The following is a 26,165-nucleotide window of genomic DNA, read 5'->3' on the forward strand; positions in this document are numbered from 1 at the left end:
ACATCTTCATATTTGTCTATTTGTTCAGCACACTCAGTTCATTACCCTTTGGCAAAATAAATGTTGCGTGAAGCCTCTGCTCAGCCTAAACTTTTATCACGTGGAACTAGGATACATTCTGCTTCTAGTTCCACCAGTTTATACACTTGGGAATTCCACTAGAATCCAATGAATGGCATTGAGCCATTTGTATTTCTGGCACTGAGGGTATGTTTCATCCTTCAGAAAAGCATAGAGAGTACATCAGGTGTTAGTTTCTTCAAAATATTGTTTGTGAAATATGACATCTGCTAAAAATTAAAATGTAAAGATGCTGATTGAATTTCTTAACATGGGCAAAAATATTCTAATAATTAGCCTGCTCCAAAATTAGTATTCCAATAAAACAAATTCATTACACTTCCATATATTGAAAAACTGTTGCTGGGCATTATTTCACATTTCCAAACTACCATATGATTTCCCTCAAAATCCCTGCAGCATTGGATAGAGTAGGCAGAAATATCTTTCACAAAGGACAGCCTACTGATTTCACAAAGGGCAAACTACTTGATTTCATTATTATGACATGAAATAGTACTGCTTGAATCACTGCCTATTCTATGAAAATGTTTCAGAGTTTTCTCAGTACACAGTCTTTCATCAGCATTCTCGACGATGCAACATCTATCCCAGTATCTATATATAAACACTTCCATGTGGAGACTTTCATAATCTGTAAGTGAGACATACTAGAAAGATCAGCATAGTCCATGAGGAATTCCAGTCTGCGTGCCGCTTCAGAGACCTCCTGTCTCAATTTAGATGCAGTAACTTTACTGGATTTCTTTAAGAATGCATCAAATTCCACTAGCTCTTCAGTATTCAGAGGCAGCTCACTCATTCTCTTTGCAATTACGTTATATTCATCACAAAGTCTACAACAAAAAGTAAAGAGACATATTACTGGGATCATAAATGAAGTAAGATGCAAGACCTTATTAATGAAGTTTGTCTTTTAAACAGTAAGTGTTCAGATGTATTCACACAGCAGACATGCATTTATTAAGGATGATATTTTACTCTGTCAATAATTTCTATTGTCCTACTATGTTTACAAGAACTGATATATAATAAAGTGATAACTACATTGGTTCCATAATACAATTAACAGAATATTAACAGTTTACTTCCCATAGGCCTAGAATTTCCTCTTTCAAGATCTGACTTGCTGCAGAAAGCAATGATTGAATACAGTAAGCAAGAGCTCACAATCACCCCACAAAAATAAAATTAAGTGCATGGGATGAAACACAGTTATAAAGAGGAAGATTATTAAAAAATCACATTTATTTATTTATTTGGTTTGCACATGGGAAAAAATTATTTTTCCTCTTTGTTAAAATTATAAATTTTCTTGTTCCAGATTCTAGCTCAGTACTGCCAATATCTATACAGACAGCAGGCATGTGAACAGCAACCACACCACAAATAGGTTGATTTAAACCAGCTCAAGCCTTCCAAATCTTAGATGTTCAGCATAAGCTTGTTGCCTAGATTCCCTCCCCAGTAAGCAGAGACAGAGGCGCTGCTAAAGAGCAGTTCATCTCCACCTGGAGGTGCTTTTCCGACAAGTGAGTTGAACCTCCCCCCCCCCCCTTTTTTTTTTACAATGGTTATTGTCTCTTTCCATTCACTGTGAAATAATTATTTATGTGCCACTGTGTTATTTGTTTGTTTGCTTTTAATTCACAGAACCATGATTATCCCATTACACTGGAGCCAAATTATATCCTTAGGTTTTTTATTTTATTTTTTACTTAAAATTGCCATCATAAGAAATGAGGACCAGTACTTCCCTAACAGAATAAATAAATAAATCAGAGACACCACAAAAACTTAGCTCCATAGTACATTCTTCATGTAGCTTTAGCTGGATGCCAGCAGGGAAAGCAAGGGCCTCAACTCAAATCTTAGCAGGTCAGTCAAGGAGGAAAGAGCAACACCATATTTTCAGTCTAAACTTTATGTACACCCTATACAGACTAAGTTATGTGTTTATTTACAAGTATTTCTATACCTGTTAATTTTAGATACTGGTTTGGTTTCCTTGCACCTGTCTGGCCAGCACTGGTAGAAAAGCCAGTAGATGAATAAAGTTATCTCAGACACAGATATACAGCATTAGTCTGTGCAGACAGCAACAGTCATGCACGACAACAACATGCGACAACAACATGTACCTTTTATTTAACTCTCTGTTTTCCATCACCTCAAATTCAATCAATCTATCCTTAAGATTTTGAGTCCGAATGCAAAGTTCCTCATTCAGTTGTACAGAATCCAGACAGAACATGGCCAGAGGGACAGTAACATGCATAGACGTAATCTCTCTTTTCAGTTTTGTTAAGCTGTCGATCTTCTACAAATGGAAAAGAATAAATCTGATGTTTTTCCTTAAACTTTATAGATGAAACAGCTAATTAATTCCCATCCAGCAAGTGGATAATATATTCCAAGCAGAAGAAGGGACAACATTTTTTTTCTTTTTATATATTTTCAGAGCTCAGTTACTGCCCACAGATTTCAGGGCTGAACGCCTTGCACCATAAAATGCCATATTAAGGAACACCATAAGTTGCTTAAGGAAGTATTCAGCCAGAAGCTAACTCAGGAATGCAGCAAACAAAGTAGACAGGGCTGACGAAGGACAAGACAATCAAAAGACCAGTAAGATTCAGATTCAACAAATACTCTGGGCAGTCTTCCACTGGCTATTTCACCCAACAAAACCCACAGAAGAAGGCCATAGAGAAACCTCCTTCTCCATTGCTACTGCAGCCCTGCAGTAAGAGGCTATGTAAAGTGCAATGGATTCCCTAGTGTTCCCAAGGGCAAACATAGCCATTCAAACGGAAATTCTTTAGAACAGCAATATACTACGAAGTCAAGCGTGATGTGTTAGCTGCTGTATGAACATGTAAGCAGTTGTCAGTTACATATTACCTCTGCCAAAGCTCCTAAAGAATGACCTTCTTTCAAGAAATCTGTAACATCTTGCTGTGCACTGTTGTTCAAAAGATTGCTGTATTTCTTGTACACGTTTAAATACCTTAAATACAGATCACAAAAACAACAAGATCCCAATGCGAAGATTCTCTATAATAAGAAACAAATCAGCTCAAACTGTTTAACGTTTGAGCTGAAGAGATAATGTTATGAATCTGAGGACTTGGATGGGCAACAGAGCCAACAGAAAAAACTTACTTCTGTGGACCAAGTATGTTGCTCTCAAAGATTATTTCAAGCTTGTTCACATAATCTGAAACCAACGATTCATCTGGTTTGACCGTACGGAGAGTGAGATCATCTCTTTTTAATTGTGGAAAGAGAATTTTTTCTACCTGAAGGAAATCATTGCAAATAATGTGATAGCATGTACAACAGAGGAAATAAGATATTAATCCATTCACCATCCACTTCAAAAAATGTATAATTTGGTAAACACAAGCCTGGGCCTTCAATTCTATGGAGCTCAAACATTTTGAATGCTTAAGCCAGTACATATACACAAAAAATCTATACAGAGGTATTGATATTTACATTAAAAGTGCCAAGATAAGTATTCAACTAAAGGACTGATAACCTCTCTTGGACCCCATGTTTGCACTTAAATGGGCTGTTCCTCTCATTTTAAGTAGAAACATTTAAGTATCCCAATGGGTGCTGCACAATGGAACAAATGCAACTCATCCAAGTATACAAAGTATTTCTATTGTAGGAAACAACAACAACAACAAAAAACACAAACTATAAGAAAAACTGTAGCAACAAAGGTAGTAATAATCTCTGAACAAATTTTCACTCAGTTACATATGCAGTTTGTTTGTGAAAACTATACACACACAAAAATCAGACCAGGACTTTAAAACTTGAATCAGAAAAATAACAATTCCTATGCTATCTTCTATAATCACAAAAGTTCACATAGTTCCTGATATGTGACCCTCATCTTTATGCTGTATATGGCAGTTTTCTGCCTCATTTTTATATCACAGACAATTTTTATTCACATTGTATTTTGCATGCAGCTTTAATTTATCTAGTACCTTTGGAAGTTCCTCTGCACTTCGTAGGATCTCCCTGAAGCAATGACTGATCAAATCCCAACATTCTTTCAAAGATGGCTCAAAGACAATCTTGGGTTCTTCCACATTGAGTTTGACTATTAGCATTTGAGGTACAAAGAACTGCATGTCTTGGTATGGTTCTGTAAAATCACTCCCATCCTTAGGGAAAAAGAATTAAAATTGGACATGTCAAATAAACTTGCGATAAATATAATAATAATTAAAAAATATTCACATTCCCCCCACTTTTAACTGTGCAGCACCAATGGGATTTTCTTCAGTGATTCTTGTTCATAACACTGATGCCCCATTATATAAAATTTTGAAGGGCCAACTCTTAAATGAATCTATAACATCTGGAATTAGGAAACTGGATCTAAGCCTAATTGCCTCAGTTTTTACTGAACTAACAGAAGTAAAGCACTAATTACCATGCAGAACCAAAACTCAAAGAAAAAAAAAATCTATAATGCTATCAGAACTAAAATCCAGCATCAAATACAAGACCTTGTTGTTGGTTTTTTTTTGTTTGTTTTAATTGTCTTGTATGGTTAAAAAGAACTGTACTACCCCTAAATTACTTTTACAGTAACTGAGTCGTAATCCATGACTAGAATCATAATGTAGATGCTATAATGATTTCAAACAAACAAAAAAGCAGCAGCAGCAGCACCATCATCCAGATGCAAGGTGAGGCCTATCGTAAGTTTGACAACATAGTGTACCACATTGCCAGGTTGGATAGGGCTTTGAGCAACCTGGTCTAGTTGTAGGTGTCCCTGCCCATGGCAGGGGCGTTGGAATTAGATTATCTCTAAGACCCCTTCCAACCCAAACCACCCTATGATTTTATGATTGTGTGTGTGATCCTCTGGTTGCAATGCGGTATTTCAGCTGACACATTCATTCTGTTTAAATAGGTTTCATGTTGTCTTGTCATCGCAGATCCTGTGTGATCTGATACTTAAAGAACTCATGTCCACTAAGAGGCAACCAGTGATGAAAACTTTCACAATCTAATGTTTATTTTCACATTTGAGTGCGTTACTTGAAATAATACAGGGCACTCATCTGGCATAGATGGGGACACCACATACATAAATTATCTCTGCAAAGGATTACGTGTATGACTATGCACACTTTTTACTTCAAGGAATATTTGTGTGCTTTCAGAACAAAATACTTCAGAGTGTTTTGCCAGGTTAAGGCCAAAACAGATAAAACTGAAAAATAATATTAAGAAATCTACTTCCATTCAAGACAGAGTTGTAAACTCTTACAACTGCTAATTATAAGCTTAGGCCTGCAAAAGGATTATTTGAGTAAGCAGTTCTTGACCACTCAAAAAATCCACTTAGTAGGCAGAACAGTTTGAAGGATGCAGACATATTTTATTAAGACAAGATCTAGAATATTTTAGCCTTCAAAGAGCATTACACTTTATAGCTGGACGAATTATTGTCTCTATGTAACACTGAAAACTATATGCATAGATACACCTCACAGCATATACCTTGTAGATCATAAAAAATGCAAGAAGATCTTCCAAGGAGTTAACAACCATTCCACGTAGTTGTAAGGACATTAGAGTCGCCACTGAACTAAAATAGCTTTCAATTTGCTGAGGTGAGTCATAGTCATTTTGAGGAGCAAAATTTAGCCATTTCCTTTTCTCATCGAGGAAGATAGATGCACAAGTTGGGATCCACCTAAAAGAAGGCAATACATACAAAGTTTTTAAAAGCTTGTTAGTCTTACCTTGCTCCTTGCAATGAATTCTATGAATGAAGCTCAGAAATTACCCAAAGAATGATCAAAATCCAAAAAGCTACCAAAGAACTGATAACTACATGTCAGATAAAACTGTATCTACCAGGACTTGGAGGAAACTTATTTTTTTAAGTTAAGGGTACTTGTTTTCGTGGGCCCCTACTATTAGTCTAAATTAATATGAATAGATGAAACAGTAGTGACAAAAGATTAGCATTAAGTGGGAACCTTGAGACTGGAAAAGATATCAAGTGGCAGAACGATGCCCCCTACTATCATGGCCTATTACCTCATAGAATTTCTTTCTTATATTAATTTATTTCCATAATGAAAAAAGTTGTGTTTCTTGTCACAAGTTTTATAGATGAATGGCTGATTTAGCCTCCCTTCCTCTCATGGTTAGAAACCTTCTTATTTCCAATCTGCCTGTATTTGTAGTCACTTTATTCCCATTTGCTCTTGTGCAAGCACTCTTGCAGTTCCAAAAGCTCTTTCAGGATCCAGATGTTTTTCCCTATCATTTATTTATCCCTTTGCTTTGGCAGCCTTTTGGTTGGGACTAGCATCGTCTTAATCTAAGATCTGTTTAAAAAAGCTCTCCAGTTTTTCCCTATTTTTAAAAATATGTATATTTTGTATATATATTATGTATATTAGTTAATACAAAAATAATAAAATATAATAAACAGGAACTCTAGAGGCTCTGGGAACCACGGGTTAGAATTTATTAGGTATCAACATAAGCCATTCAACGTATTTTCTGAAAATCCTTTGAAATGGACAGGGCTTAACAAGAATTTTCAGTGAACTGAAGCTAGAAACAGTTTGTAAAAGGAAGTGTATCCATTCACAGCCAGCTCCCCTTTCACACTCCTCTGCAAACAGCATGAAGCCAAAGAGAAAAATAATTCTTTCATATTTCAGAAAGGCCTCAGGATGCAGGTGGGTCTCCTTTAAAACTAAGAGAATATTCCACTCAAAGCAGTATGGTTCTGGATCTGTATGGGAATGGCAGTCTGCTGCTGCAGTCAATGAGAATTTTGTGCTCTGTTTTACCTAGATGAGGATCTGTAACATATACCTAAAAATCCTTATTTTGCAACTGAAGTCCATATAAATGGAAACCAAAATGTAATCGTGTCCTCACTTACATTAATGAAGTTAGGATTTGAACACTTCTATGTACAAATCAATTTATTGGTTTCTCATGTTATAGGGCAAAATTTTTTAAAACTGCACATTTATGTGCAGTTCTTGTCATAAATCAGACCCTAAAATACTCTATCTACTGTTACTACAGTTGGCACTGACTTGTTCTGAAGAATATCTCGAGCTTCCACACAGTGTCTGTGAATGACATCCACAAATTCAGTAGGCAGCAGTGGTAGGTCTCCACAAAGCATTTCTTCAGTGCGGACAAACCTTAGATAACTATATCTATGGAAAGTAAAACAAACATGAGATGCTTTAAGGACCTCTGTTTAAAATTAAACAAACAAATAAAACCAAAAAACTATTATGAAATATAGTCAGAAAGTCTTGTAGGTAGTGTATATATGTATATGTTGGAAGTACTGTATGTACTAATAATATTTTTCGTCGATGCATGTCTTGTCACTGCTAAGTTGTCCAGCAAGTCCATTTCTAATATTTTTTGTTTGCTTGATTGATTGCTTTTTGCTATTAGCAAATGTAAAGGGCTTCATAAATTTCATTTTGTACTTGTCAGATTTCAAATTGTGTTAATTTTTCTAAAACAGTCAGAGTACTTTCTTGTCTATCCTGGCTACCCTGAGGAGGAAATCTTTTTTTTAATTTCATCAACATGGCATACATTACAGTCTGTAACAAACAAGAGCTTAAACTACTTCAAATGTTATTTAAATGAAAAAAAAAAACCAGTCCTCAGGATTAGTAACTACCATATTAACTTCACAAGAAAAAAATGCCTCAGTTTTCCAAAGCCCCCAGTACAACTTCCAACTACAAACGTTTGAAAGGGACTCAGTTTAAAGAGATGTGAATGCTTTTCTTTTGTTAACTTCAGGAACGAAGATGAGAATTCTGAATTACTATTTAATTGAGCATGGACTCAATTTAGGGATAACATCTTTTAACAAAGAGGATGACCTTTTCATAGCACTACATCCACATTCTTCACTGTGGACATGTAAAACATTCACACTTGCATTTACAGTCTGCAGGTGGAGATGGCTGAGATTGCTACAGACTGAGAAAAAAAAATCTTCAGAAAAGAGAACTCATTTTCTCTCTACTGCCCCCACCAGGACCTCAGCAGCATACATAGAGAAGTCAGCAGATGCACTCTAATCGAGCCATTAAATGAGAACATTCCCAATTTAATTGTGATCCTATGAACAAGACTTCTTACTCAGAAAGCCAAAGCTGTTGCAAAGTGTACATCAGTGGATTCACTGTGAATAGATTGTTTTCATTCCAGCTTTTTGCTTCTTCATAAGAGCTGTGCCATGGGACTGGTGCACGGATAACTCTCTGGGGAAAAGGGCGTGGGGTACTTCTAATTAGAAGTCTCTCCCTCTCAGCCGGATCCATCAAGATGTAATCAACTGGAACAAATCATATATATGTCACGGTGAGACTGCATCATACCCACATATGAAAACACAGGATCTCTATAGCTCATAAACTCATAGAGTTCTCTACATTTTAATCTTGTTTTTAGGAGTAAGTACAGCACAATAATCAAATTACCAACTTAACTATGATGTTTTTTCAGAATAAGAAAACAAGGATTGGTCCTGATTCTAAAAATGGGAGACAGGAGAAACGGCTTTTCATCCTACCTTACCAAGCCATCTACTTAGCGCTTCAACACCTTGTCTGTTAACTGGGGATAGAAATACCTTCATTTCAAGCATGATTTTTAGAAAGCTTCTTAAATGTTTGTGAAACACAGAAATGTTAATATAACGGAAATCATCCATTGCATCTAGGAAACGTGATATTCAAAGTCTGATCTATATTATCTGACCCCAAACGAACTCTCCACTGGCACTAAGAACAAAACGGAGACTTGCTCTTAAAGTGCAATAAATGTTTACATATTCTGAATTGCTAAGAGATTATGAGTCTTACCAATAGCTTTCATGAGGCTGATACGATAGTCTGCCTTAATCTCCTCTTTTAAACATACAAGTGAATTCTCCAGGTATGGATTAGCAAGAAGATGAGCTGGAATTTGCTTTAAAATTACATTCATCACTTCCTTATCCTGAGGTGCCAGCATGTCTTCCTGTACTCCATTATGTATGTAGTAACAGTACCGCTACAAAATAATGTTTAAATTATGCTTATTGTAGGAAGTTTCTGACAGATAATGAATTACTATGAAATATTTTTGTCTCTTCTATTACTTGAACCTTTTCTGCAATCAAAAGGTGCTTGAATATCACAGATTTTGGCTATGTCTATCTCCTGGTTCTTTTTAAAGCACTGTTAATGCCTGACATTTTTACAATACTTGCACATTTTGAGGTAAGCATATATTAAATTAAGTGCAGCATATTAAATTACTGATCTCTGAAGTACAAGCCAACAATGTGAGAGGTTAAGAATTTAGAAGGATAGTTTTACTTGCAAACCCTTTGGACAAGAAGCACATTAAGTAGCTAGGAAGAGAAACAAATAGGAAAGGAAATAAAAATTAACAGCCAGTTGCTAAATATTCATATTTACATCTTCTAAACGTCCTGCACTGCATTGTCTTCTCAACTACTTTTAAGTAAAGAGATTATAGACATATCACTGATGATTATTGCTGCTACTTTTCTCAACCTTAAAACGAAAAGTAAATACCTCTATATCATTACTTGAAGGTGAATTTTCTTGCTTGTTTATCTCCTCCTCATGTAAGTGCATGACAACAAACTGTTCTTCTGGAGTCAATGGTTGGTTGTCTGTGTAATGTATAACATGTAATTCTGGCATATGAGCAGGTACACACAGTGAAATGAGATCCACACTGTTTAACAATGTTGGTGTACTTCTGAAACAAAAGAATATAAGAGAATAAAGAAGCTGTAATGGATTCTTAAATTAATGTGGACAAACGATAAGCTACTGCACTGAGGACAAGTATGACCTATGATGAAGTACTTCAATTACTCAGTAAAATTGTGTAACTTACCATATTACTTTAACAGAGGAAATACAATCTATCATTTTAATATCATGTAAACTTTCCTATTGTACAATATCACTGAGACAAGCAAGATTTTACAAGCAATTCTATCAGAGCCAGGCCTACTTGCATTATTATGTAGGTTGCCCAAGATCTTACCTATTTTCAGGTGATTATCTTTCCAAAATCTTAACAATCTGAACCAAAAGTTCAAATTGGCTCATTTGCATATATATATATATATACACACACATATGTATGTTATACTGCAGTTTTCACTCTCAGGTTATATGCAATATTCTATAAATCTTTTCTCTACGCTGCTCAGGATAAGCAACAATCAGCCAACAAACTGTCACTCCATACTTGATTTATTCCACATAATCCCATCCTCAGTTGAAAAGAATTTAAGTTTCCATTTTGTCATTTTTATGATACAGATCACCACATTATCTTACCATGGAGCAAGACAGTTACTGTCATAGCACTTCCACAGGTGACTATTTCTGTTCCTATTTTACAGATGAATACAAGCAAAAAAAATATATATATACACACACTCATTATAGAAGAGTGCCCAATTTGGCATAACCGCAGGAGCATTACAGAGCATTTAAACACTGACAGCATAACTGAGAGTTGCATCTCCATTAACTAAACTCTGGGTTCTCAAGTCAATCATTGTAAAAGGAAGACCTTGTTAGCATGCCTAAGACTGAAATTTGCCCTGCCACAAAGAAGCAGTGAAAGCTACTCATTTAGAACACAATGAAATTTCAGTAGCGATGCACGTACATATTTGTAGAGACTTAACATTCCTTACTTGGAGTCTTAACATAGCATCCAAGTCAAAAGAAAAATTAAAGCACAAATCAAATAGCTAGAATGACTGTAATCATTTGTATCTTTATACTATTACAGAACATTACCTATCAGAATCACATTGACTTCTCTGTGCAAGTTTGAATCTCTTCCTGGAAGGTGCAAAATCTTTTGAAGCTTTAAGTGTCAGTTAAGAAAATCACATAAGTGAATATTTTTCAAATAAGATATTATTTTAGATTGGAGAAAAAAAGAAAAAAAAAGACCTAAATCAATTCCATCAGGTAATGAAATACCAGACAAATGCAGTATCACAAAGAAGTCCTCAGTTCTGACTTAGGATTTAGCAAGGCATTAAAACCACATGTTAAAGAATCTTGCTGAGTCTGAAACTAAAAACTAGGTTTAGGAAAGCATTCAGCTCACGCTTATGACTTCAGTGCTTACATATCTCTCTGAACAAACGATGTTTTCTGCCCTGTGACTTCATATTTTGAATTTAAAAGCAGTTCAATATAATGTATAGCTCCACAGAATATATTGCATATGAAAAATCTGAGAAGTACAAATCATTACCATGTGTACAAATAAACACATCTTTTAAAAAAATTAATACATTATGAATTTTCTCCAAGAAACATACCACGACCTGCTTCCCACATCCCACCCATGTACTATAGAAATACAATGAGTAGGAGAATCAGGTGTATAATTAAGAAACCATAGAGACCTAGTGAACAAAATCAAATCCTTCTTAAATGATGTATAAGGGGAATAAGCAGATATTGAATCTATTATGTGTCATCTATCCCAGGGGTAAAAAAACAGTTTCTAACACTTGAGAGAAGCAAAGCAACAATGTAGGATGAGTAGTTTCACAGAACAATGTTATACAGAAAGCAATAGTGTACGGATGACTTCCCTTGATACAGAGGACATGTAATTAGACAATAATGAAATAAAGTTCATGAATAACTTAGTTCTAGAATTTGAAGACTAATTATTGGAGTTAATTTGACACCTGCAACTGGTAAGATATTTAAAAGCCTGAACAACCTTTTTGTAGAATGTTTGATCAGTAAACCTAAATAGCAAGAGTATTACAGCTCTTGATATCCTTACCTGAATTATATCACAATGTTATATCAAATCAACAGCATATAATATCTCATATCATAGGACTTACATGTGCATATACATTTTGCTAACACAAACTTCTACTGCGTGGTTTAGACATAAGAAGTGTATTAAGTAATGTTACTTGGAGTTGATCCTCACAGGAACATTTTGATGCCTGTCCCCCATTTTATTGTGCTATGCAAGACTCATGAATATGAACATTAGAGGTGCGTATGTTCAATGTGTTTCCGTATTTTGCTACTGGTACCAATTTTTACTTCTAACAACAATCAGAGCTTGCATCTTGTTCACTTTCTGCTTTGCAAACAATTCCCTCCTAATAATTGTGTGATTATTTGGGAGGATGAATCTAACAAATTTATTAGGCCTTACTTTTACTAAAATGAATGCACGCTTTTGGCAATTTGTCTATACTGACCCTGAGGTAATAAGCTTGGAAGCATTTATTAGGGAAGAGTGATTTCGCCAGATGACGCTTTAACAAACAAGTAATGTACAGAACAAGCAAGGATAAACCTATGAACATGTTCAAATGTGGATACACGGTGAGGCTGTTCTCCATTCCGCTGAACCCAGTGATGTCCTTGTCATTGATGAGGATGTTAACTTGTGAAGATTTTTCAGTTTTAAATCCCGTGCAGTAGGAGTATAATTATTAGCTATGGAGTCACTTGGGCTTCGGTAGTGACTCTGTTCTTTGAATGGAGCTGCCAAAGTCCATGATGCTTGTTGCATCAAACGAGGATAACATCTTCTTTTAAGGACAAACTGCAATGGGAATAAAAAAAGAAATCATAGTTTTACATAGCACAGCATTTTTAAGTCTACTCAGAGCTACAAATATCAACACAAAGATGAAATAAACAAGTCTGAGTCAGAGTCATTTGACCACCAATTTCTTTTTAGATCCCAATGCTCCACATACATGTAAGAAAAATTTTATACAACTCTTTTGTGGGAGTACTCATGGTTTTTGTTTTGTTTTTGTTTTTGTTTTTTTAATAAATCAGAGGAAAGCATTAGTACATTATCTGGTACTCATTACTTCCCCACATCTCCCTCTTGCTTCTTTTCTTCACCATACATTTGGGTAAATTTAGAAAACTCATTATTCTTCAAGCGTTTGTTAATCATGTCTATACTCAATCCTTGTAATAGTTGAACAATAATACAAATTAGCAAATTCAGCTCTCATCTCTCTCTCTCTCCCATGTCAATTTGTAACAGATTTCTTCTGTCTACTCATTCCATGTTTCTTCTCAGGTGAATTAGTATCTATCGATTGGCTCTTTATCAGTCCTGAGATCTAAACTTTAATGAGGAAGCTCACAGGCATAAGGGATGTGGGTTTGAAAAGTAATTTTTTTTTAATGAAGATACCCTAAGAGAGAAAATGCATGTAAGACAGAATAATTAATGTAATTCACATCATGGTGCCTATAGCTCTTATTTTAAATTCATATTTAGCTTCTGTATTACATCTGGTTTAGTGATTTTTTTTACTTAGTTGGAATAACACAACTGTATCCGTACTACCCATTTCTTCCTCTTTCTTCCAGTCATCCTGGAAGACTGAGTAAAGCAAGATTATTGCTTCTGCCTTGAATTCTTCTTACTGACAAGGTTAATCTTACCAGCAAAGAAAAAGTCATTCACACTATTGCTGCAACCATATTCCTTAAAATAGCTTCTGAAAGTTCACAGGATCATTTCAGTTCCATTTCTTCCACTGCACACACTAGACAGGTGAGTAGGTCCCTGAATTACAATTTTGGGGTATGAACTCAGAATTAAAAATAGTTTGGAGATTTGGAGATCTTCTGAGGAAAGTCACTGGCTATCTTCAGGAATTGCTGAATTGAGCATAAACTCTGAATTCTCAGCTCTTCTCCTAATTAGGTCTGCTTTCAAAACTACATTCTTTCTTACCCACTACATAGAACAACTTTCTGCATGCAAAGCCTTCTTAATGGTAATACCAAAGGGAACCACCTGGGCAAAAAATTGGTCACAAAAAGCCTGCTCTCTCTCTGGAGAGTGTAGTCACTTGGCAAAAATCTAGTGCTTATGTGACAAAAATTTCAGTGGCTAAATCAGCTTGTGTTGTATTTAAACTTTGACACGTCCCCAGAAAGTTTAATTGAGTTTTTAATGACAATAAAAGTTTTTAATGCAGCATTTCATTAAATAATTTTCACTTTTAAAAAATATACATTTTCAGTTAAAGTTTCTTAATCTCAAATGAAGTCCAAAATAACACATTTTCCATTACAATTTCTTCACAAACAGTAGCTTACTAATAAAAGACATCTCAGAGAAACTGAAGTAGTGACACAAATGAGCCAAATAAGCAACTGGGAGGCACATATGATAGGGAACGCCAGCCCTCTCTTCTTCTTCCCATTAAGTGCTGGCATATGTAATTTTTATTTGTGTCATCTGTACAAGTTGTTTGTTCAGATCAGTGCTGCACCTGCCAAGCTCTCAGCTGTTTTTGGAACAGCATTCTAATTCAGTTGTTTTGTGCTCTGCCATAAAATATTTATGTTGGAAAAAAAAAAAAGGAAAAAAATCACAATTTGTTTGGATGAAAAATATTTTAAAACCAAAATGTAACAGCAAATAATAATGAACTATATTGTAACAAACATTTAAATTGCCACGGTTTAGTATCCAAATAATAATAGAAGTTGCAACAACACTTTTTTTTAAATAAGAGCAGCTCTAATAAAATACCCAGTGATCTCCTTAGTACTTAACATGAGTAATTTAATTAGTTTTTCCCATCTTTAATTCCTAAGGCCTAGTATTATATAATGCCTAAAGTCACTCTAGCACATGTAATTTAACATATATCCTGGCAAAAGGGGAGAGCGCACATACCTGATACAAATCTGAAGGTGTAGCTGAAGAAGCAGGTATGGGTGGTAACTCTGGTAACTGTTTTGCATGGCTCATGTTATACACTGAATCATTTTGTGACTAGAGAGAAATGAAAAACACTTTCAAAGGCATTTATGAATTACATTGCTTTGAAAAAGGTTCATCCAAAAAGAATAAGGACTTTCAGTTTACACTGAAAATGAAATAGGGCTACTTTTCTGATGTTAAGGACATGGGCATTCTCCGGATGGAGTTCCTCAGCAAAGCAGGCTTTCAGATTGCATTTTTCTTTGTAGTCATTTGATAATGTATCTAGTTACTAATAGATGTCAGATTAAAAAAAATAAAGCATTTAAACATTTATATATCACTGAAAACAGTTCAAAGGTTTCTAAATCTTTTAGTTGAATACACTACTAAAAACTCCACGTAATGTATAAACAGTGGATATTACAATATTAAGCCTGCCAGATCACTGGAAGAACAGATTGTTCATGAGGGCTCTGCAAAATGTTTAAATACAAACATCAGAATACCTAATATATCTTAGGACAATGTTCCATCACCTCAAGGAGATGAAAGTTTGAGGTAGCCTTCCATAGTATCATGTAAAATTTTCTAAGGGTATTTTCTCAAAATTACTTAGCCCCACAGTGTTTTTGAGATGTTTTTGAATCACAATTTTCCTTAGTATACGGCGAAAACCCTGCCCTAGTCTGTTCAGAGTTTCCTAAACCATATTTGTTTAAGACACTAATGAGGAATAAATTCCCAAATACACAGTAAGACTACCAGAAAAAAAGGTGGAAGTATGTGGTATCTGAATGCCATTGCATTAAATCACCATGAAAGACAAAGTTTTTACCCCGTACAATTATGATTGAATAAAGTATAACCATTTTTACATAACTTCTAATACATTTACAGCAAATAGCAATTGATTTCTGATATATGACTAGAAAACCTGGCTGCCCAAATCTAGCTTTCATACAAATAAAATTGTGCTCTCCTCAACATCAAAGTAGAGCCCATTTAGAAATAAAATCTGAGAAAAGACTGATCTGATTTACCTCCTTGGTATTCCCCAGTGTGCATGCACACAGACGCATAGAAATTATTATAACTGCCAGGCATACTTCAGTAAAGATGACATGAATTGTCCTTGATTAATGACTAAAGGATGGGGCTTTTGGGTACTTTTACAGAATAAGCTGTGCAGTTTATTGGTAGACTTGTTCATTCATAAAGGTATAAGAGTTATGAAGAAAACCATTGTACATTCTAATGCAACTCTTGATATATATGCTACGTAACCATTTAAAGAGTTAATGCTTCTTAAATACTTGAGCAACAGAATTATTAATAAAAATTATATTATAAAGGCTAAGGCCCAAAAAATATTGAACAAGAACGAGTGTCTTCAAATAGAGTCCTTCTTAATGTGAAACCATAAGCCACTGGTAATGGCCAATTTGAAAAAGATATCAATCTTTCAAAGTCCTAGTGGAAAGAACTTACCCCTGGGACCCTGGGTCTCTGTGTTGGCTTCATTTTGCCTTGTCTTTCATCAGCCTGTTTTTTGTTTGCTTAGAAGATTTCGGTCCTCCCCCTCAAAATAAGTATCCTGGTAGTTACTCACACTGAAAAAGAGTTAGAGAACTATTTCTGGTACTACAAAAGGTACCAAGACAATCAGCTTCCTATCCCAACTGCAAGGAAAAAAAAACTCTCCCCTAGCTCTCTTCTTGCTTGCTTACAACACTAGGCCTTTTTCCCCTCCAGACCACACACTTTCTTTTTGTCTCTTTTCCTGTTCAAGCTCACTTTTCACTTTCTTACTCTCTCCAGACATCTGTCAAGCACAATTTTTTCCACCCTACCCTCTCCACTTTCTCCAGTTTCTTTCCTCCCCACTCCCTGCTCTCTTCTAAGGCACCAGGGACCCTGAATCCTCAGTAGTGCTTTACAGCAGATTTAGCCGTACATTAACTGCCATGAGAAATAAACATGTCCAAAGGAATGAGAGAAGAGAAAGAGAGATATGGCCCACATGCCCTAAACAACCACAGAGTGTAGGAGTAAGCAGGGTCAGAGGGAAAACTACCTGCAGACGCCCTAGTAACCCGTTCCTCTGCCTGCTCTAGCTAGGTGGACTTCTCCAACGCTTTCTCTTCCTCTCAGTCCTCGGCTTTGTTGCCCCAGTTACAGCATAGCTGGTGCTAGGAGACAGGAATTTCCTCCCTGTCTTCCCAGAGCTGAGAAAACAGCTCCTTTCAGCGCTGTGCTGCGCCAAGCTGTGGTCACAAAGACTCAGTTGCGGAACCGATGAGGAATAGAACAGGTTCATCTTACCTCCAAAAGCTACTAAAACATAGTCCTAAAACATCTTAGATATTCTGACATTTGTATGAAAACACTGTACACAGCAAGGGAGATCCCAGAACAAGAAAGGTAGTATAAACTTGACTTTTCATAAGAAGAACTGGGAAAAAAAAATAAAGATTCAAAATCTTGAATCCAAACATCACCACAATTTTTTTAAACCATTCAAAATCAAACTCCCCAGAGATCAAAGACATCAGGATACTTGTACTCCCCATTCCTCTAGATCTGTATGCATTTGCCTTACAGTCACCATTGTCACTATGTGCTGAGAGAAAGTGTCCTCCTTCAAATTTCTTTACAAATGGGAGCTGTTACTATCCAACATAAAATCTAGTGCAGTCTCCTTACGCTGACCCTCCAGAGAGGCCTTGTACGCATTCTGCCCAACACAGCAAACCTTCCGTTTTAACTTAAACTCTTCACCAACATCTTTGGATGTTGTTTTTCATCCTGTTTTATGTAAAATGTGAGAACGGATGTTATCCTGGTACAGCAGCATTGTTTTCTGTGTATATGGCAGTAGGTCAAGATGAGAGTGAAACATTGTCCTTTCCTGGCCACACAAAGTTTTTACCAGAAGGTAAGCTGCACTTTAAACAGAAGCCAACTGCATGGGTAAACAGCCAGCACTGCTAATGATGGAAACAGAAATTACTCGGCTAGTTTGTGAGGTAACCCTACAAACACTTCGGTGCTGTTTTGCAACACGAATATCTTCCTGCTAATTCAAGATGATGCTGGCAAGAAGACAATCTCAATTAAGCAACAGTTGTGATAACTATAGTTTCTCTGCATACAACTCAGATGTTTTTATATGCATGCCCTTTAAAGTTAAATAAATTGCTTGTGCTGTTTGGGAAGCATTAAAAACAGTTATTTTATGTGGAAAGAGATTATACAGTTACACATAGCAGGAAAATAAATTACTAAAACGTACAAGACTACCTCCAAAACTGCAGCTAAGTCATGTTTTGAAAACAGCCAGAAATTTAAAATCTCCAATATACTTCCAAACTCAGTGGAGCCATTACATTTTATAGTGCCATTATCAATGGATTATGTGACACTATAATACTACCAGTTAGTTTTTCCCTATGTTCACTTTAAAATACATATATTTATATAAAATCAACAAATTGAAATTCAATTTTACATACACTAGTCTACTGGGTATACCAATATACTATGCACTTTAATAATATCAGATATAAACACTAATAGTTCATGCAAAATAAACTTGCCCTCACCATCCTCTTCTTGTAGAATCTTGTGGTGTGCTCTTCAGAGCCCATGGTCCAAGTTCATTAACATGCAAGTCTCCCCTTTACTCCATCTGTCTGCACAGATCCTTGTATCTGCAGAGCTCAATGAAACCAGCACCTCAGAGATACCAACCTTGGACAGTGTGATAGGCTAAAAAAAAAAAATTTTTTTTTTAAAAAAAACATACTTTATAAAAGTCATCTTTGCCTTATAATAACAGCATGCTCCAAATTAAATATCCAATTTATTTCATTGCCTTTAAAAAATAATCATGAAACTTGTAATGGTCAGTTTTACAATACTCCCCTTTTGGCACCAACAAAAACCAGTCATTAAAGCAGTCAGGAGAAACATGAACTTTTGGTAATTTCTGACTGTAAACTGCAGCATTAAGAATTCTATGTAGCAAAAGCCTGGGAAATCACTGAAGTTTCAGGCTTGCATGTAACACCATTATAATGGCCCTGGAAAGCAGCCAGCGCAAACAGTAGTGCAACACACCTAACTGAGCCCTTCCTAATCCCAGTACAAGTGCTGGGATACCATATGGTGCACAGCTCTTGCTGAAAACCCAGCAGATTTTCTAAGTAATAGTTTCTCACGTGGCACACCTCCCCAGACAGGTTTGCCGCGTGGCCACCCACACACCCAAGGAGGCAGCAGGACTGGGTGGAAATGTGGGAACAAGCAACTAGAAACAGAGGAGAAGGCAGGACTGCTTCTTTTGACAACATGTTGATTATGGCAGCCAAAGCATTTCACCCCTGCAGCTCCACTACATTGTGGAGCCAATTGTAGCTGTGCAGCCACAATTCACTCAAAATTGCCTTCATAGCCTCCAACAGCAGAAAGCCCTCTAGCTGTGGATGGTAGAATTTTCTCTCTATAATAGAAACATGCGTGTATTTCTGGTACATCACGAGATGAGTTGTAGCTCGGAAGCAAGGCAGTCACTGTGCATCTCCTGGCCTGGCCTGTGGCACCCCAAGGGCTGAGCAAGCCCCTGAGCACCACACTTCTCTGAGGGAAGAACTGTGTGGTCATTGCTGATATCCTCATTTTCTGTTCTTAATTCCAGCATAGGAAAAATTTAAAATTAAAAAAAATAATAAACTCAAGGATACAACTTGTGCCCTAAGGGCAAACCCCACCCAGAAACCCTGGGGATGCACAGCCCCGAGTTGCTGAGGCAGGATGCTGGGACCGGCCGCGATGGGCAGCACTTGAGGGGACACGAAAGTGCACAAACCAGGAAATAAAAAGCAAATAAATTCCCCTAAACCCCCGGGCGGTGTGTGGAAGCGTGTTCAACCCTTTCCTCGCTGAAATCCTCTATACCGCCTGTGCCACACGAGGGAGAAGCCCTGGCCCCCCTCCAGCCTCCCGGCCCTGCCCGCCGCTCCGCCGGCCCCCGCGGGGAGGAGACAGCGGCGGAGGCGGCGGCAGCAGCGGTTCCCTCAGCCCCGGCAGGCCGGGCCCGGGCTTAGGGCCGAGGGGGGCTGCGGCCCGGCGGGCAGCCGCCGCAGGTGAGGGGGAGGCCGGCTCCAGCTCGGCGGAGGGCGGGCGGGGAGCGGCGCCGCCCCGCTCCAACCTACCCGGCCTCGGGGGCTGCGGTCGCGGGCCGGCGGACCCCACCGCCCCGGCTCGGTCGGGCAACGGCCTCCGCCCCCGCCCGGTTTCTCCGTGCCGAGGAGCGGAGCCCCGCGGGGAGGCCCCGCGCTGTGCCCCGGAGCCCCGGGTGGCGGCGGCCTGGGCCCGGCCCCGCCGCGGGCTGCGCTCGCCCCGGGCCCCGCTTTGAGGGCGGCGGGTAGCGGCTGCGGGGCTCGGCGCTGTGAGGAGCCGGGCGAGGAGCGATGGGTCCTCGCTCACCCCGGCTTCAAAGCCCGAGAGGAGGCCGGGGGTGGTGGTGTGCAAGGGGCAGCAATTCGCTCGTCCCCGTAGGTGGGCCGCGCCGGGTGAAATTCGTGAGCCTGGGGGACTCGGGTGGCGGGCACCTGTGGGTGTCTGTGCTGAGTTGCGCTAGGAACGAGGGACAAACCGTTTTTGTATAAAAATGCTGTGTAAACAGAAGGAAGGACCGTCTATAAGTATTAAATATGTGTATGCATATATATTACGAAAGTATAAAAACACATATAGCATGTATACATACATATAGCATGTTTATATATGTAACATTGACACGATGAATATTTAGATTTAAAATAGGGAAAACACATCTCTTAATCTTCCACTGATAATGGCTTCCCTAACAACAGATTACATTTTCTGAGGTAGGAACAAAAAGATTTTTGATCTGATGTTGCTTAAAAATTGTCATAAACGTGGTCAGTGTTTGAAAATATTTTTCCTTTACATGTTGAGTTTTGAAACTGCACAGGGTGTGGTTTCAATTCTGAATAGCAGGCTACTCACAGAAACAACTCTCATTATTGTAAGTATTAGAAGTTATCAGCACTAGTAGTGATAATTGTCTATATAGATAGAATTGACTTTTTACTGGTGATTCAGTACCCTCATGGTTAAATACAGGGTTAATGTTATAAAGGAAGAAGGTGAGAATTATCTTTTATATCCATACTTGTCTCTGGGTTTGGGAGTTTCAGAAGAGTTTTCAGGGAGGAGCACCCTGCACTAGATTTACTTTCGTAAAAGTGAAGTTTTAAACTCCGTGGATGACCTTAACATCTGAAATGTACATTCTCTGTTTTTGCAAGAGAAAAACTTTATTTTCTGGAAACATCTGCATGACCGTGTTACTAATTTTACCTTAATTTTAAGGGAGGTTGGATGGCTGAATGAGAAGTGGTTGTTCAGAAGATTCACAATTGTCACTGGGGATTACAACATGTCTAAAGAAATGCAAGAGCTGCAGAAGCAATGGCACTCTGTGGTGGAGTCCATCCACAGCAACTCAAATGTGGGTCTGGATTACAATTTTATAAAACATTTATAATATACTCCTTTTGTAACTCTTGGAATATCTCACCCCAATTTATTTAAATGCAATTTCAAAACTTTGGTTTTATGGAGAACACTGGCACTCCCTTTTTTAAGTGAACACTGAGGAGCCTATGAGAAGGTCTGGCTTCCCACACCTTCCACAATTAACAAAACAGGATATCTATTCTTCGTTACTCTGATTTACTGTCATAACTATTTGAGACAGAAGAGTGGCATTTTAGTGAAATGGGTTATTTCCCTAAAGGAAGAGAAATGTCTCCCCGACAGTAAAATCGTAGTGTATAGATATAACAGCTTGTGCAAGAACGGAACTGGAAAGTCCAAGAGAAACACATCTGCCCTTGTTAGGATGGTGTTTGCTATGCAGTTACCTGTATTTGCAATAGGTCCTCATGCCTGTGAAATTTAAAGGCAATGGTTGCCCTCTATTCAAGCTGCAGACTTGGAAAAAGATGCTACCCATATTTTTCACTAAAGTAGCTGTGACCTTTTAAAGTTATCTGTGATGAGATAAAAACAAAATCTGAAATATTTTTCTTTTGTCCACAGGTTGTTGCATTTATGAATTCTCGTGTTGGCCTATATTTAGATGACCATCCTTTTGTTGCCTTATCACTCCTGATGTTTGTTGCGGTGTCTGCTATTCCTGTTGCATTTTTCCTGATTTTTATTGTTACGACAGCCATAATGGCTTGTATCGGTGTGATAGTCATGGAAGGTACTGTAAGCAAGTATGCATTTATTTACATTTTCCCTTTTAAGACATGACAACTTCTCCTTTTTCTCTTCTTCCTTTTGGAATTCCCAGTTCAAGTGTTTGAAGATTTCTGTATGTAGTCCTTAGCTCTCAGCAGTAGTGAAACTCTTAATACAAGATTAATCTGATTAACAGTAGTTTATACAGGGGAAATCCTATTTCCCTGTTTAATATCAACCACCTGGACAGAGCTAAACCAGTTATCTTGACCATGCATAGTTCTAGTATATAGTCTTTTATGGAAGACAATTTTGCATTTATTTTTTTTAATGTGGTCTTATTTTATATGCCAGGCATTAAAACTTTCTGAAGTATGATTTCTTCTAGATATTCTGTGTATCTCTGGCAAAGTATGACTGACAATTTCTTTGCCCCTTCACCTCCAAAGTGAAGGTTCTTCATGGGCTACTTGGAGGTGTATGACAGGCTTTAGCATGGCATAAGGTATTAACAAAATGTGCAGTATACAGAGATAAATATCACTCCAGATCATTGAGATTGGTGCACGCAGAGCTTGAGAAAACATTGCTCTGATTTCGGCAGACCTTCCTTCCCCTTCACATAAATAATATAAATCTTAGAAGGAGTGGTTCTCTTTCAGAGTGCTGTCTGGGGATTTCCTATTAGACTGAGGCTCTTAGCTATTAAGTGGCTGATAACGGTAGACCATTTTTCTGAATGGTTTGAATTTGGGATTGTGGTAGAATGTCTGCTCTTCTAATTTACTTACATATAAACTTGTTTAAATAACAACCTTGATTTTTTTTATTAGGTGTTGTAATATCCATAGGTGGCATAGCCCTTCTTTGCGTGCTGTGTGGCCTGGGTGCCCTATCACTTGGAGTTTCTGGAGTACTGAGTGTTTGTTACATCGTTCTTTCAACTCTGGTCAACTACTGGTATGCTTCAAGGTAATAATTAATGTCTTGATCCATTGTCTGACTTCAAATTACAACTTCACTATTACATTGGTTACTTCATTTACTTTAACAGTTAGCCACTTTTGATTAGTTTAATGAATGTTAATTAATGCTAGAGCATCTTTGACTACCTTGGTGATTTAATATTCAACATAAATGGCTAGTTATCAATATGTATTTTGATGAGTGTTAATATGTGGCCTCTGCTGCTTCAGAAAAAGGAAGTAAGTCTTCAAATGTTCATGTGCTAACACAATGTAACTGTAGTATCAAACAATAAGGTATGTTTTTGTCTCAGAATAAATAATGCTTTAAACGTCATTAAAACACACTTTCAAGCTTGCCTAGAGGATGAAGCTTTCCCTCAAGTATGCCACAAAGTTCTTCCCATATGATGTAATACCCAGCTGTCTCAGCTTACCTGCATTCACAGAATGTTGGACCAAAATTACTTGTAGCCTTAGGATAAGTAGATGGGTAGTTAAAAGGAAGCGTGTGGCTATAATAGAAATGACACGCTTTGCTGGGTGCTGTACATGTGCTGATTGCCAGTCATGTCTCCCTGTGCTCTCAGAACTTGAGGCTTGGAGGCCTACTTCAGTCAGCATTGCCTTAGCCATGCTTTTACTAAGCAAGTGGCTAAAGGTGAGAGGCAATAGCAGATTATGCTGGAGTGCCATCTATTGCTCACTTAAGCATCTACAAGGGAATTAATGACAATCATTCCTAAGCATAGGGGAGGGCAAGAAAAATTGTAGCTGCTCTGTCCTGGACTTCCTCAGTTTGCTCCATCACAGCAGTGCTTCCCACACAGTTCTCAAGGCCACACAAAACTGCCTGTGGAGCCCATGATACCTTCAGTAAGACAAGACCATGGTGCAAGTCCCAGCGTGTTTGACTTTGTTCCAGGGCTCTGTACCACTCCTCCAGGGCATGCTGCCAGGTCCCTAATATTGCCAGCCATCTCCAGCAAAGACTTTTCTATAGCATATTCTAATATACAGCCCAACCTACAAACCAATCATACAACTTTGATGTAACACAGATAGCATCTGGAAGATCGCTCTTTTTATGTTCCTGTGCCTTTTGAGAGAACTCTGGTAGACCAGCAGTGAATGTTCCAGGAGTCTCAGATAGGTCTGTCTCATGTTGCTCAGCTTTTAGGCGAAAGTTAAAAGACAATAATCTTATGAAAGAACAGGCTGTAAAACCGTTCTTTTCTGTTGTATACAGAGGTGAGATAAGAAAGCAAGAAGCTAATGGAAGTTCTTCACAGAAGAATCCTTCTGTCACGGATCTTTCTGCCAACAAAGGAAAGAACGAATAAGTGGAATTCTCCCCATTTCCTTCATATGCACATAAGTGTACTATTCTGACCTTTGCAATGTAATTGTTTACTTGGTGAGCATTCAACCTCTGTGCACTCCTTATGGGAAGTGAAAAAATCAATATGCATCTTATACCGTCACTGTAAAACTAATAGTAAGAATACCTATTAAGCAGTGCATTGTGATATTAAGTCTATGTGCATGATGAGATGTTCCAAAGGATTTGGTAAAGGGATGTAATAACAGCCACTAGTAAGTTGGTGACAATTAGGTGAAAGGGGTAGGTGGGTATTTGATTTGCCATTCGTTACTGGAGTTTTAAATGTACTATCTTTTGAAATTTGTATGCAGCCATGGGCCGTTTTGATACATAAGTGACAAAGCTCAGAACATCAAATTTTTTTGAATGTTGAAAAATATTTTTAAGCCTTAACAGCCTTTGTTAAAATACTGTGAGCATGCCATGCTGATGCTTTATATTTTAAGAGAAAAATTGAGTTACAACATACCTTAACTTGTGGTATAAGCTTTTATATACCTTCAAATGTTGCATTTTTCTGAAGGAGTTATTTTCCTTGTTCTCATTGCCTCATCACATCAATGGTGTGCAATTTGGTCTTGCGTTTTGTTATATTATTTTGAATATTTAAATTGCCTGTTTTGCTTCTCATTTGTAACCTTGTACTTTATTTAAACTTTTCCCATTTTTGCAAATGCTATAATATTTTTAAGCATTAAGAAAGTATCTAACTATATTAGTTTAATAAAGTGTTGTTTGTTTAACCAAGTTGTCTTGTGATATTCTATTTACGGTAAAAGTTTTCCTTTCAAGATAAAACCTACTAGGTAGGTAACACTTTTCTCAGATACTTCAAAGTTTTATCCCAGATATTATTTTTTTTTTAATTTCTAGCTGATAAAAATATTCAAGTGGCAGGAGGAAAAAACAAAACAAACAGAAGTGTGCTTTCTCTATTTCTCTTTGTAAAAAAAAGCTAGTGCTGTGGTACTGTTTATATAGCAAACACCTTGGAGAAATCCATCTAAAAGATGGAACAAAGGTTTCATATGAGTATATGGGCACAGTTTATTTACATTGCTGTTATTTCCACTTGATCAAATCTGCAGTGGCTGTCAATTACAATAGAGCTTTACCAGTTTACAGCAGATCAGGATTGGTGTGTAGAATAATGGAAAGACATACTAACAACTGTGTGGTGCTGCCCAGGGGTAAGACTGCACATCAGAGCTGTAGGTAATACAACCCAAACGCACATTCCCAGTGCGTATACAGGACTGCAAAAAAAATGAAGGATACCTATGTTTGCAAATGAAGAGACTCCAACAAGGTTGTATGCTAGCAGAACTGAGGTGAAAAGAGGTGTTTTGCAGTGTTTGGTAAATGGTATGCATTATCCCTTGTGCAAATACCGGTACCTGCTTTTAAGAGCTGTGAAGTACTGAAATAAGAACTATTTTTAAGTGCTAGAAATTGTTATGGCTAGCGAAAAATGAGCCTCGAAATAGCATTCTAATCATTATATAATCCTTCCTGCCTTTCACTAGACTGCTGTCCCTAATCATCAGAATATAGTTTGAGTCTAATCTTACTTTCCAAATGTCTATACAGTAATGCCCTCAATCTAGGACTTTAGTGGCTGC

General features: G+C 37.5%; 2 protein-coding genes across 8 annotated transcripts in view; one reads left to right on the top strand and one right to left on the bottom strand.

Moving 5' to 3' along the window:
* Window positions 1–20,807, bottom strand: part of DNAH3 (dynein axonemal heavy chain 3) — a 71,544-nt gene extending 50,737 nt beyond the window's left edge. The window contains exons 1-15 of one of the 6 annotated variants that reach the window (XM_080556432.1): window positions 20,130–20,807; window positions 18,519–18,684; window positions 14,887–14,985; window positions 12,546–12,771; window positions 10,971–11,040; window positions 9,717–9,906; window positions 8,997–9,186; window positions 8,272–8,467; window positions 7,191–7,316; window positions 5,623–5,818; window positions 4,089–4,268; window positions 3,247–3,383; window positions 2,986–3,091; window positions 2,223–2,401; window positions 733–917 (exon numbers count right to left, since the gene is read on the bottom strand). In XM_080556432.1, the coding sequence (XP_080412558.1) occupies window positions 733–917; window positions 2,223–2,401; window positions 2,986–3,091; window positions 3,247–3,383; window positions 4,089–4,268; window positions 5,623–5,818; window positions 7,191–7,316; window positions 8,272–8,467; window positions 8,997–9,186; window positions 9,717–9,906; window positions 10,971–11,040; window positions 12,546–12,771; window positions 14,887–14,985; window positions 18,519–18,563 (2,125 nt within the window). In that variant the 5' untranslated portion in view covers window positions 18,564–18,684; window positions 20,130–20,807. The other 5 variants (XM_080556433.1, XM_080556431.1, XM_080556430.1 and 2 more) reach the window with 5 other exon arrangements.
* On the top strand, window positions 19,809–25,286 carry LDAF1 (lipid droplet assembly factor 1). Of its 2 annotated transcripts, none has more exons than XM_080556526.1 (5): window positions 19,809–20,060; window positions 21,316–21,454; window positions 22,048–22,216; window positions 23,028–23,166; window positions 24,409–25,286. In XM_080556526.1, the coding sequence occupies exons 2-5, from the start codon at window positions 21,383–21,385 to the stop codon at window positions 24,500–24,502; spliced, it is 474 nt and encodes a 157-aa protein (XP_080412652.1). In that variant the 5' UTR covers window positions 19,809–20,060; window positions 21,316–21,382; the 3' UTR covers window positions 24,503–25,286. The 2 variants fall into 2 exon arrangements, with proteins under 2 accessions (XP_080412652.1, XP_080412653.1); XM_080556527.1 differs by having other exon boundaries at window positions 19,858–20,060; window positions 21,320–21,454.
* Window positions 25,287–26,165: the final 879 nt, after the last annotated feature.

Source organism: Anser brachyrhynchus, assembly GCF_964034855.1.
Source record: "Anser brachyrhynchus genome assembly, chromosome: 15".
Classification (NCBI taxonomy): domain Eukaryota; kingdom Metazoa; phylum Chordata; class Aves; order Anseriformes; family Anatidae; genus Anser; species Anser brachyrhynchus.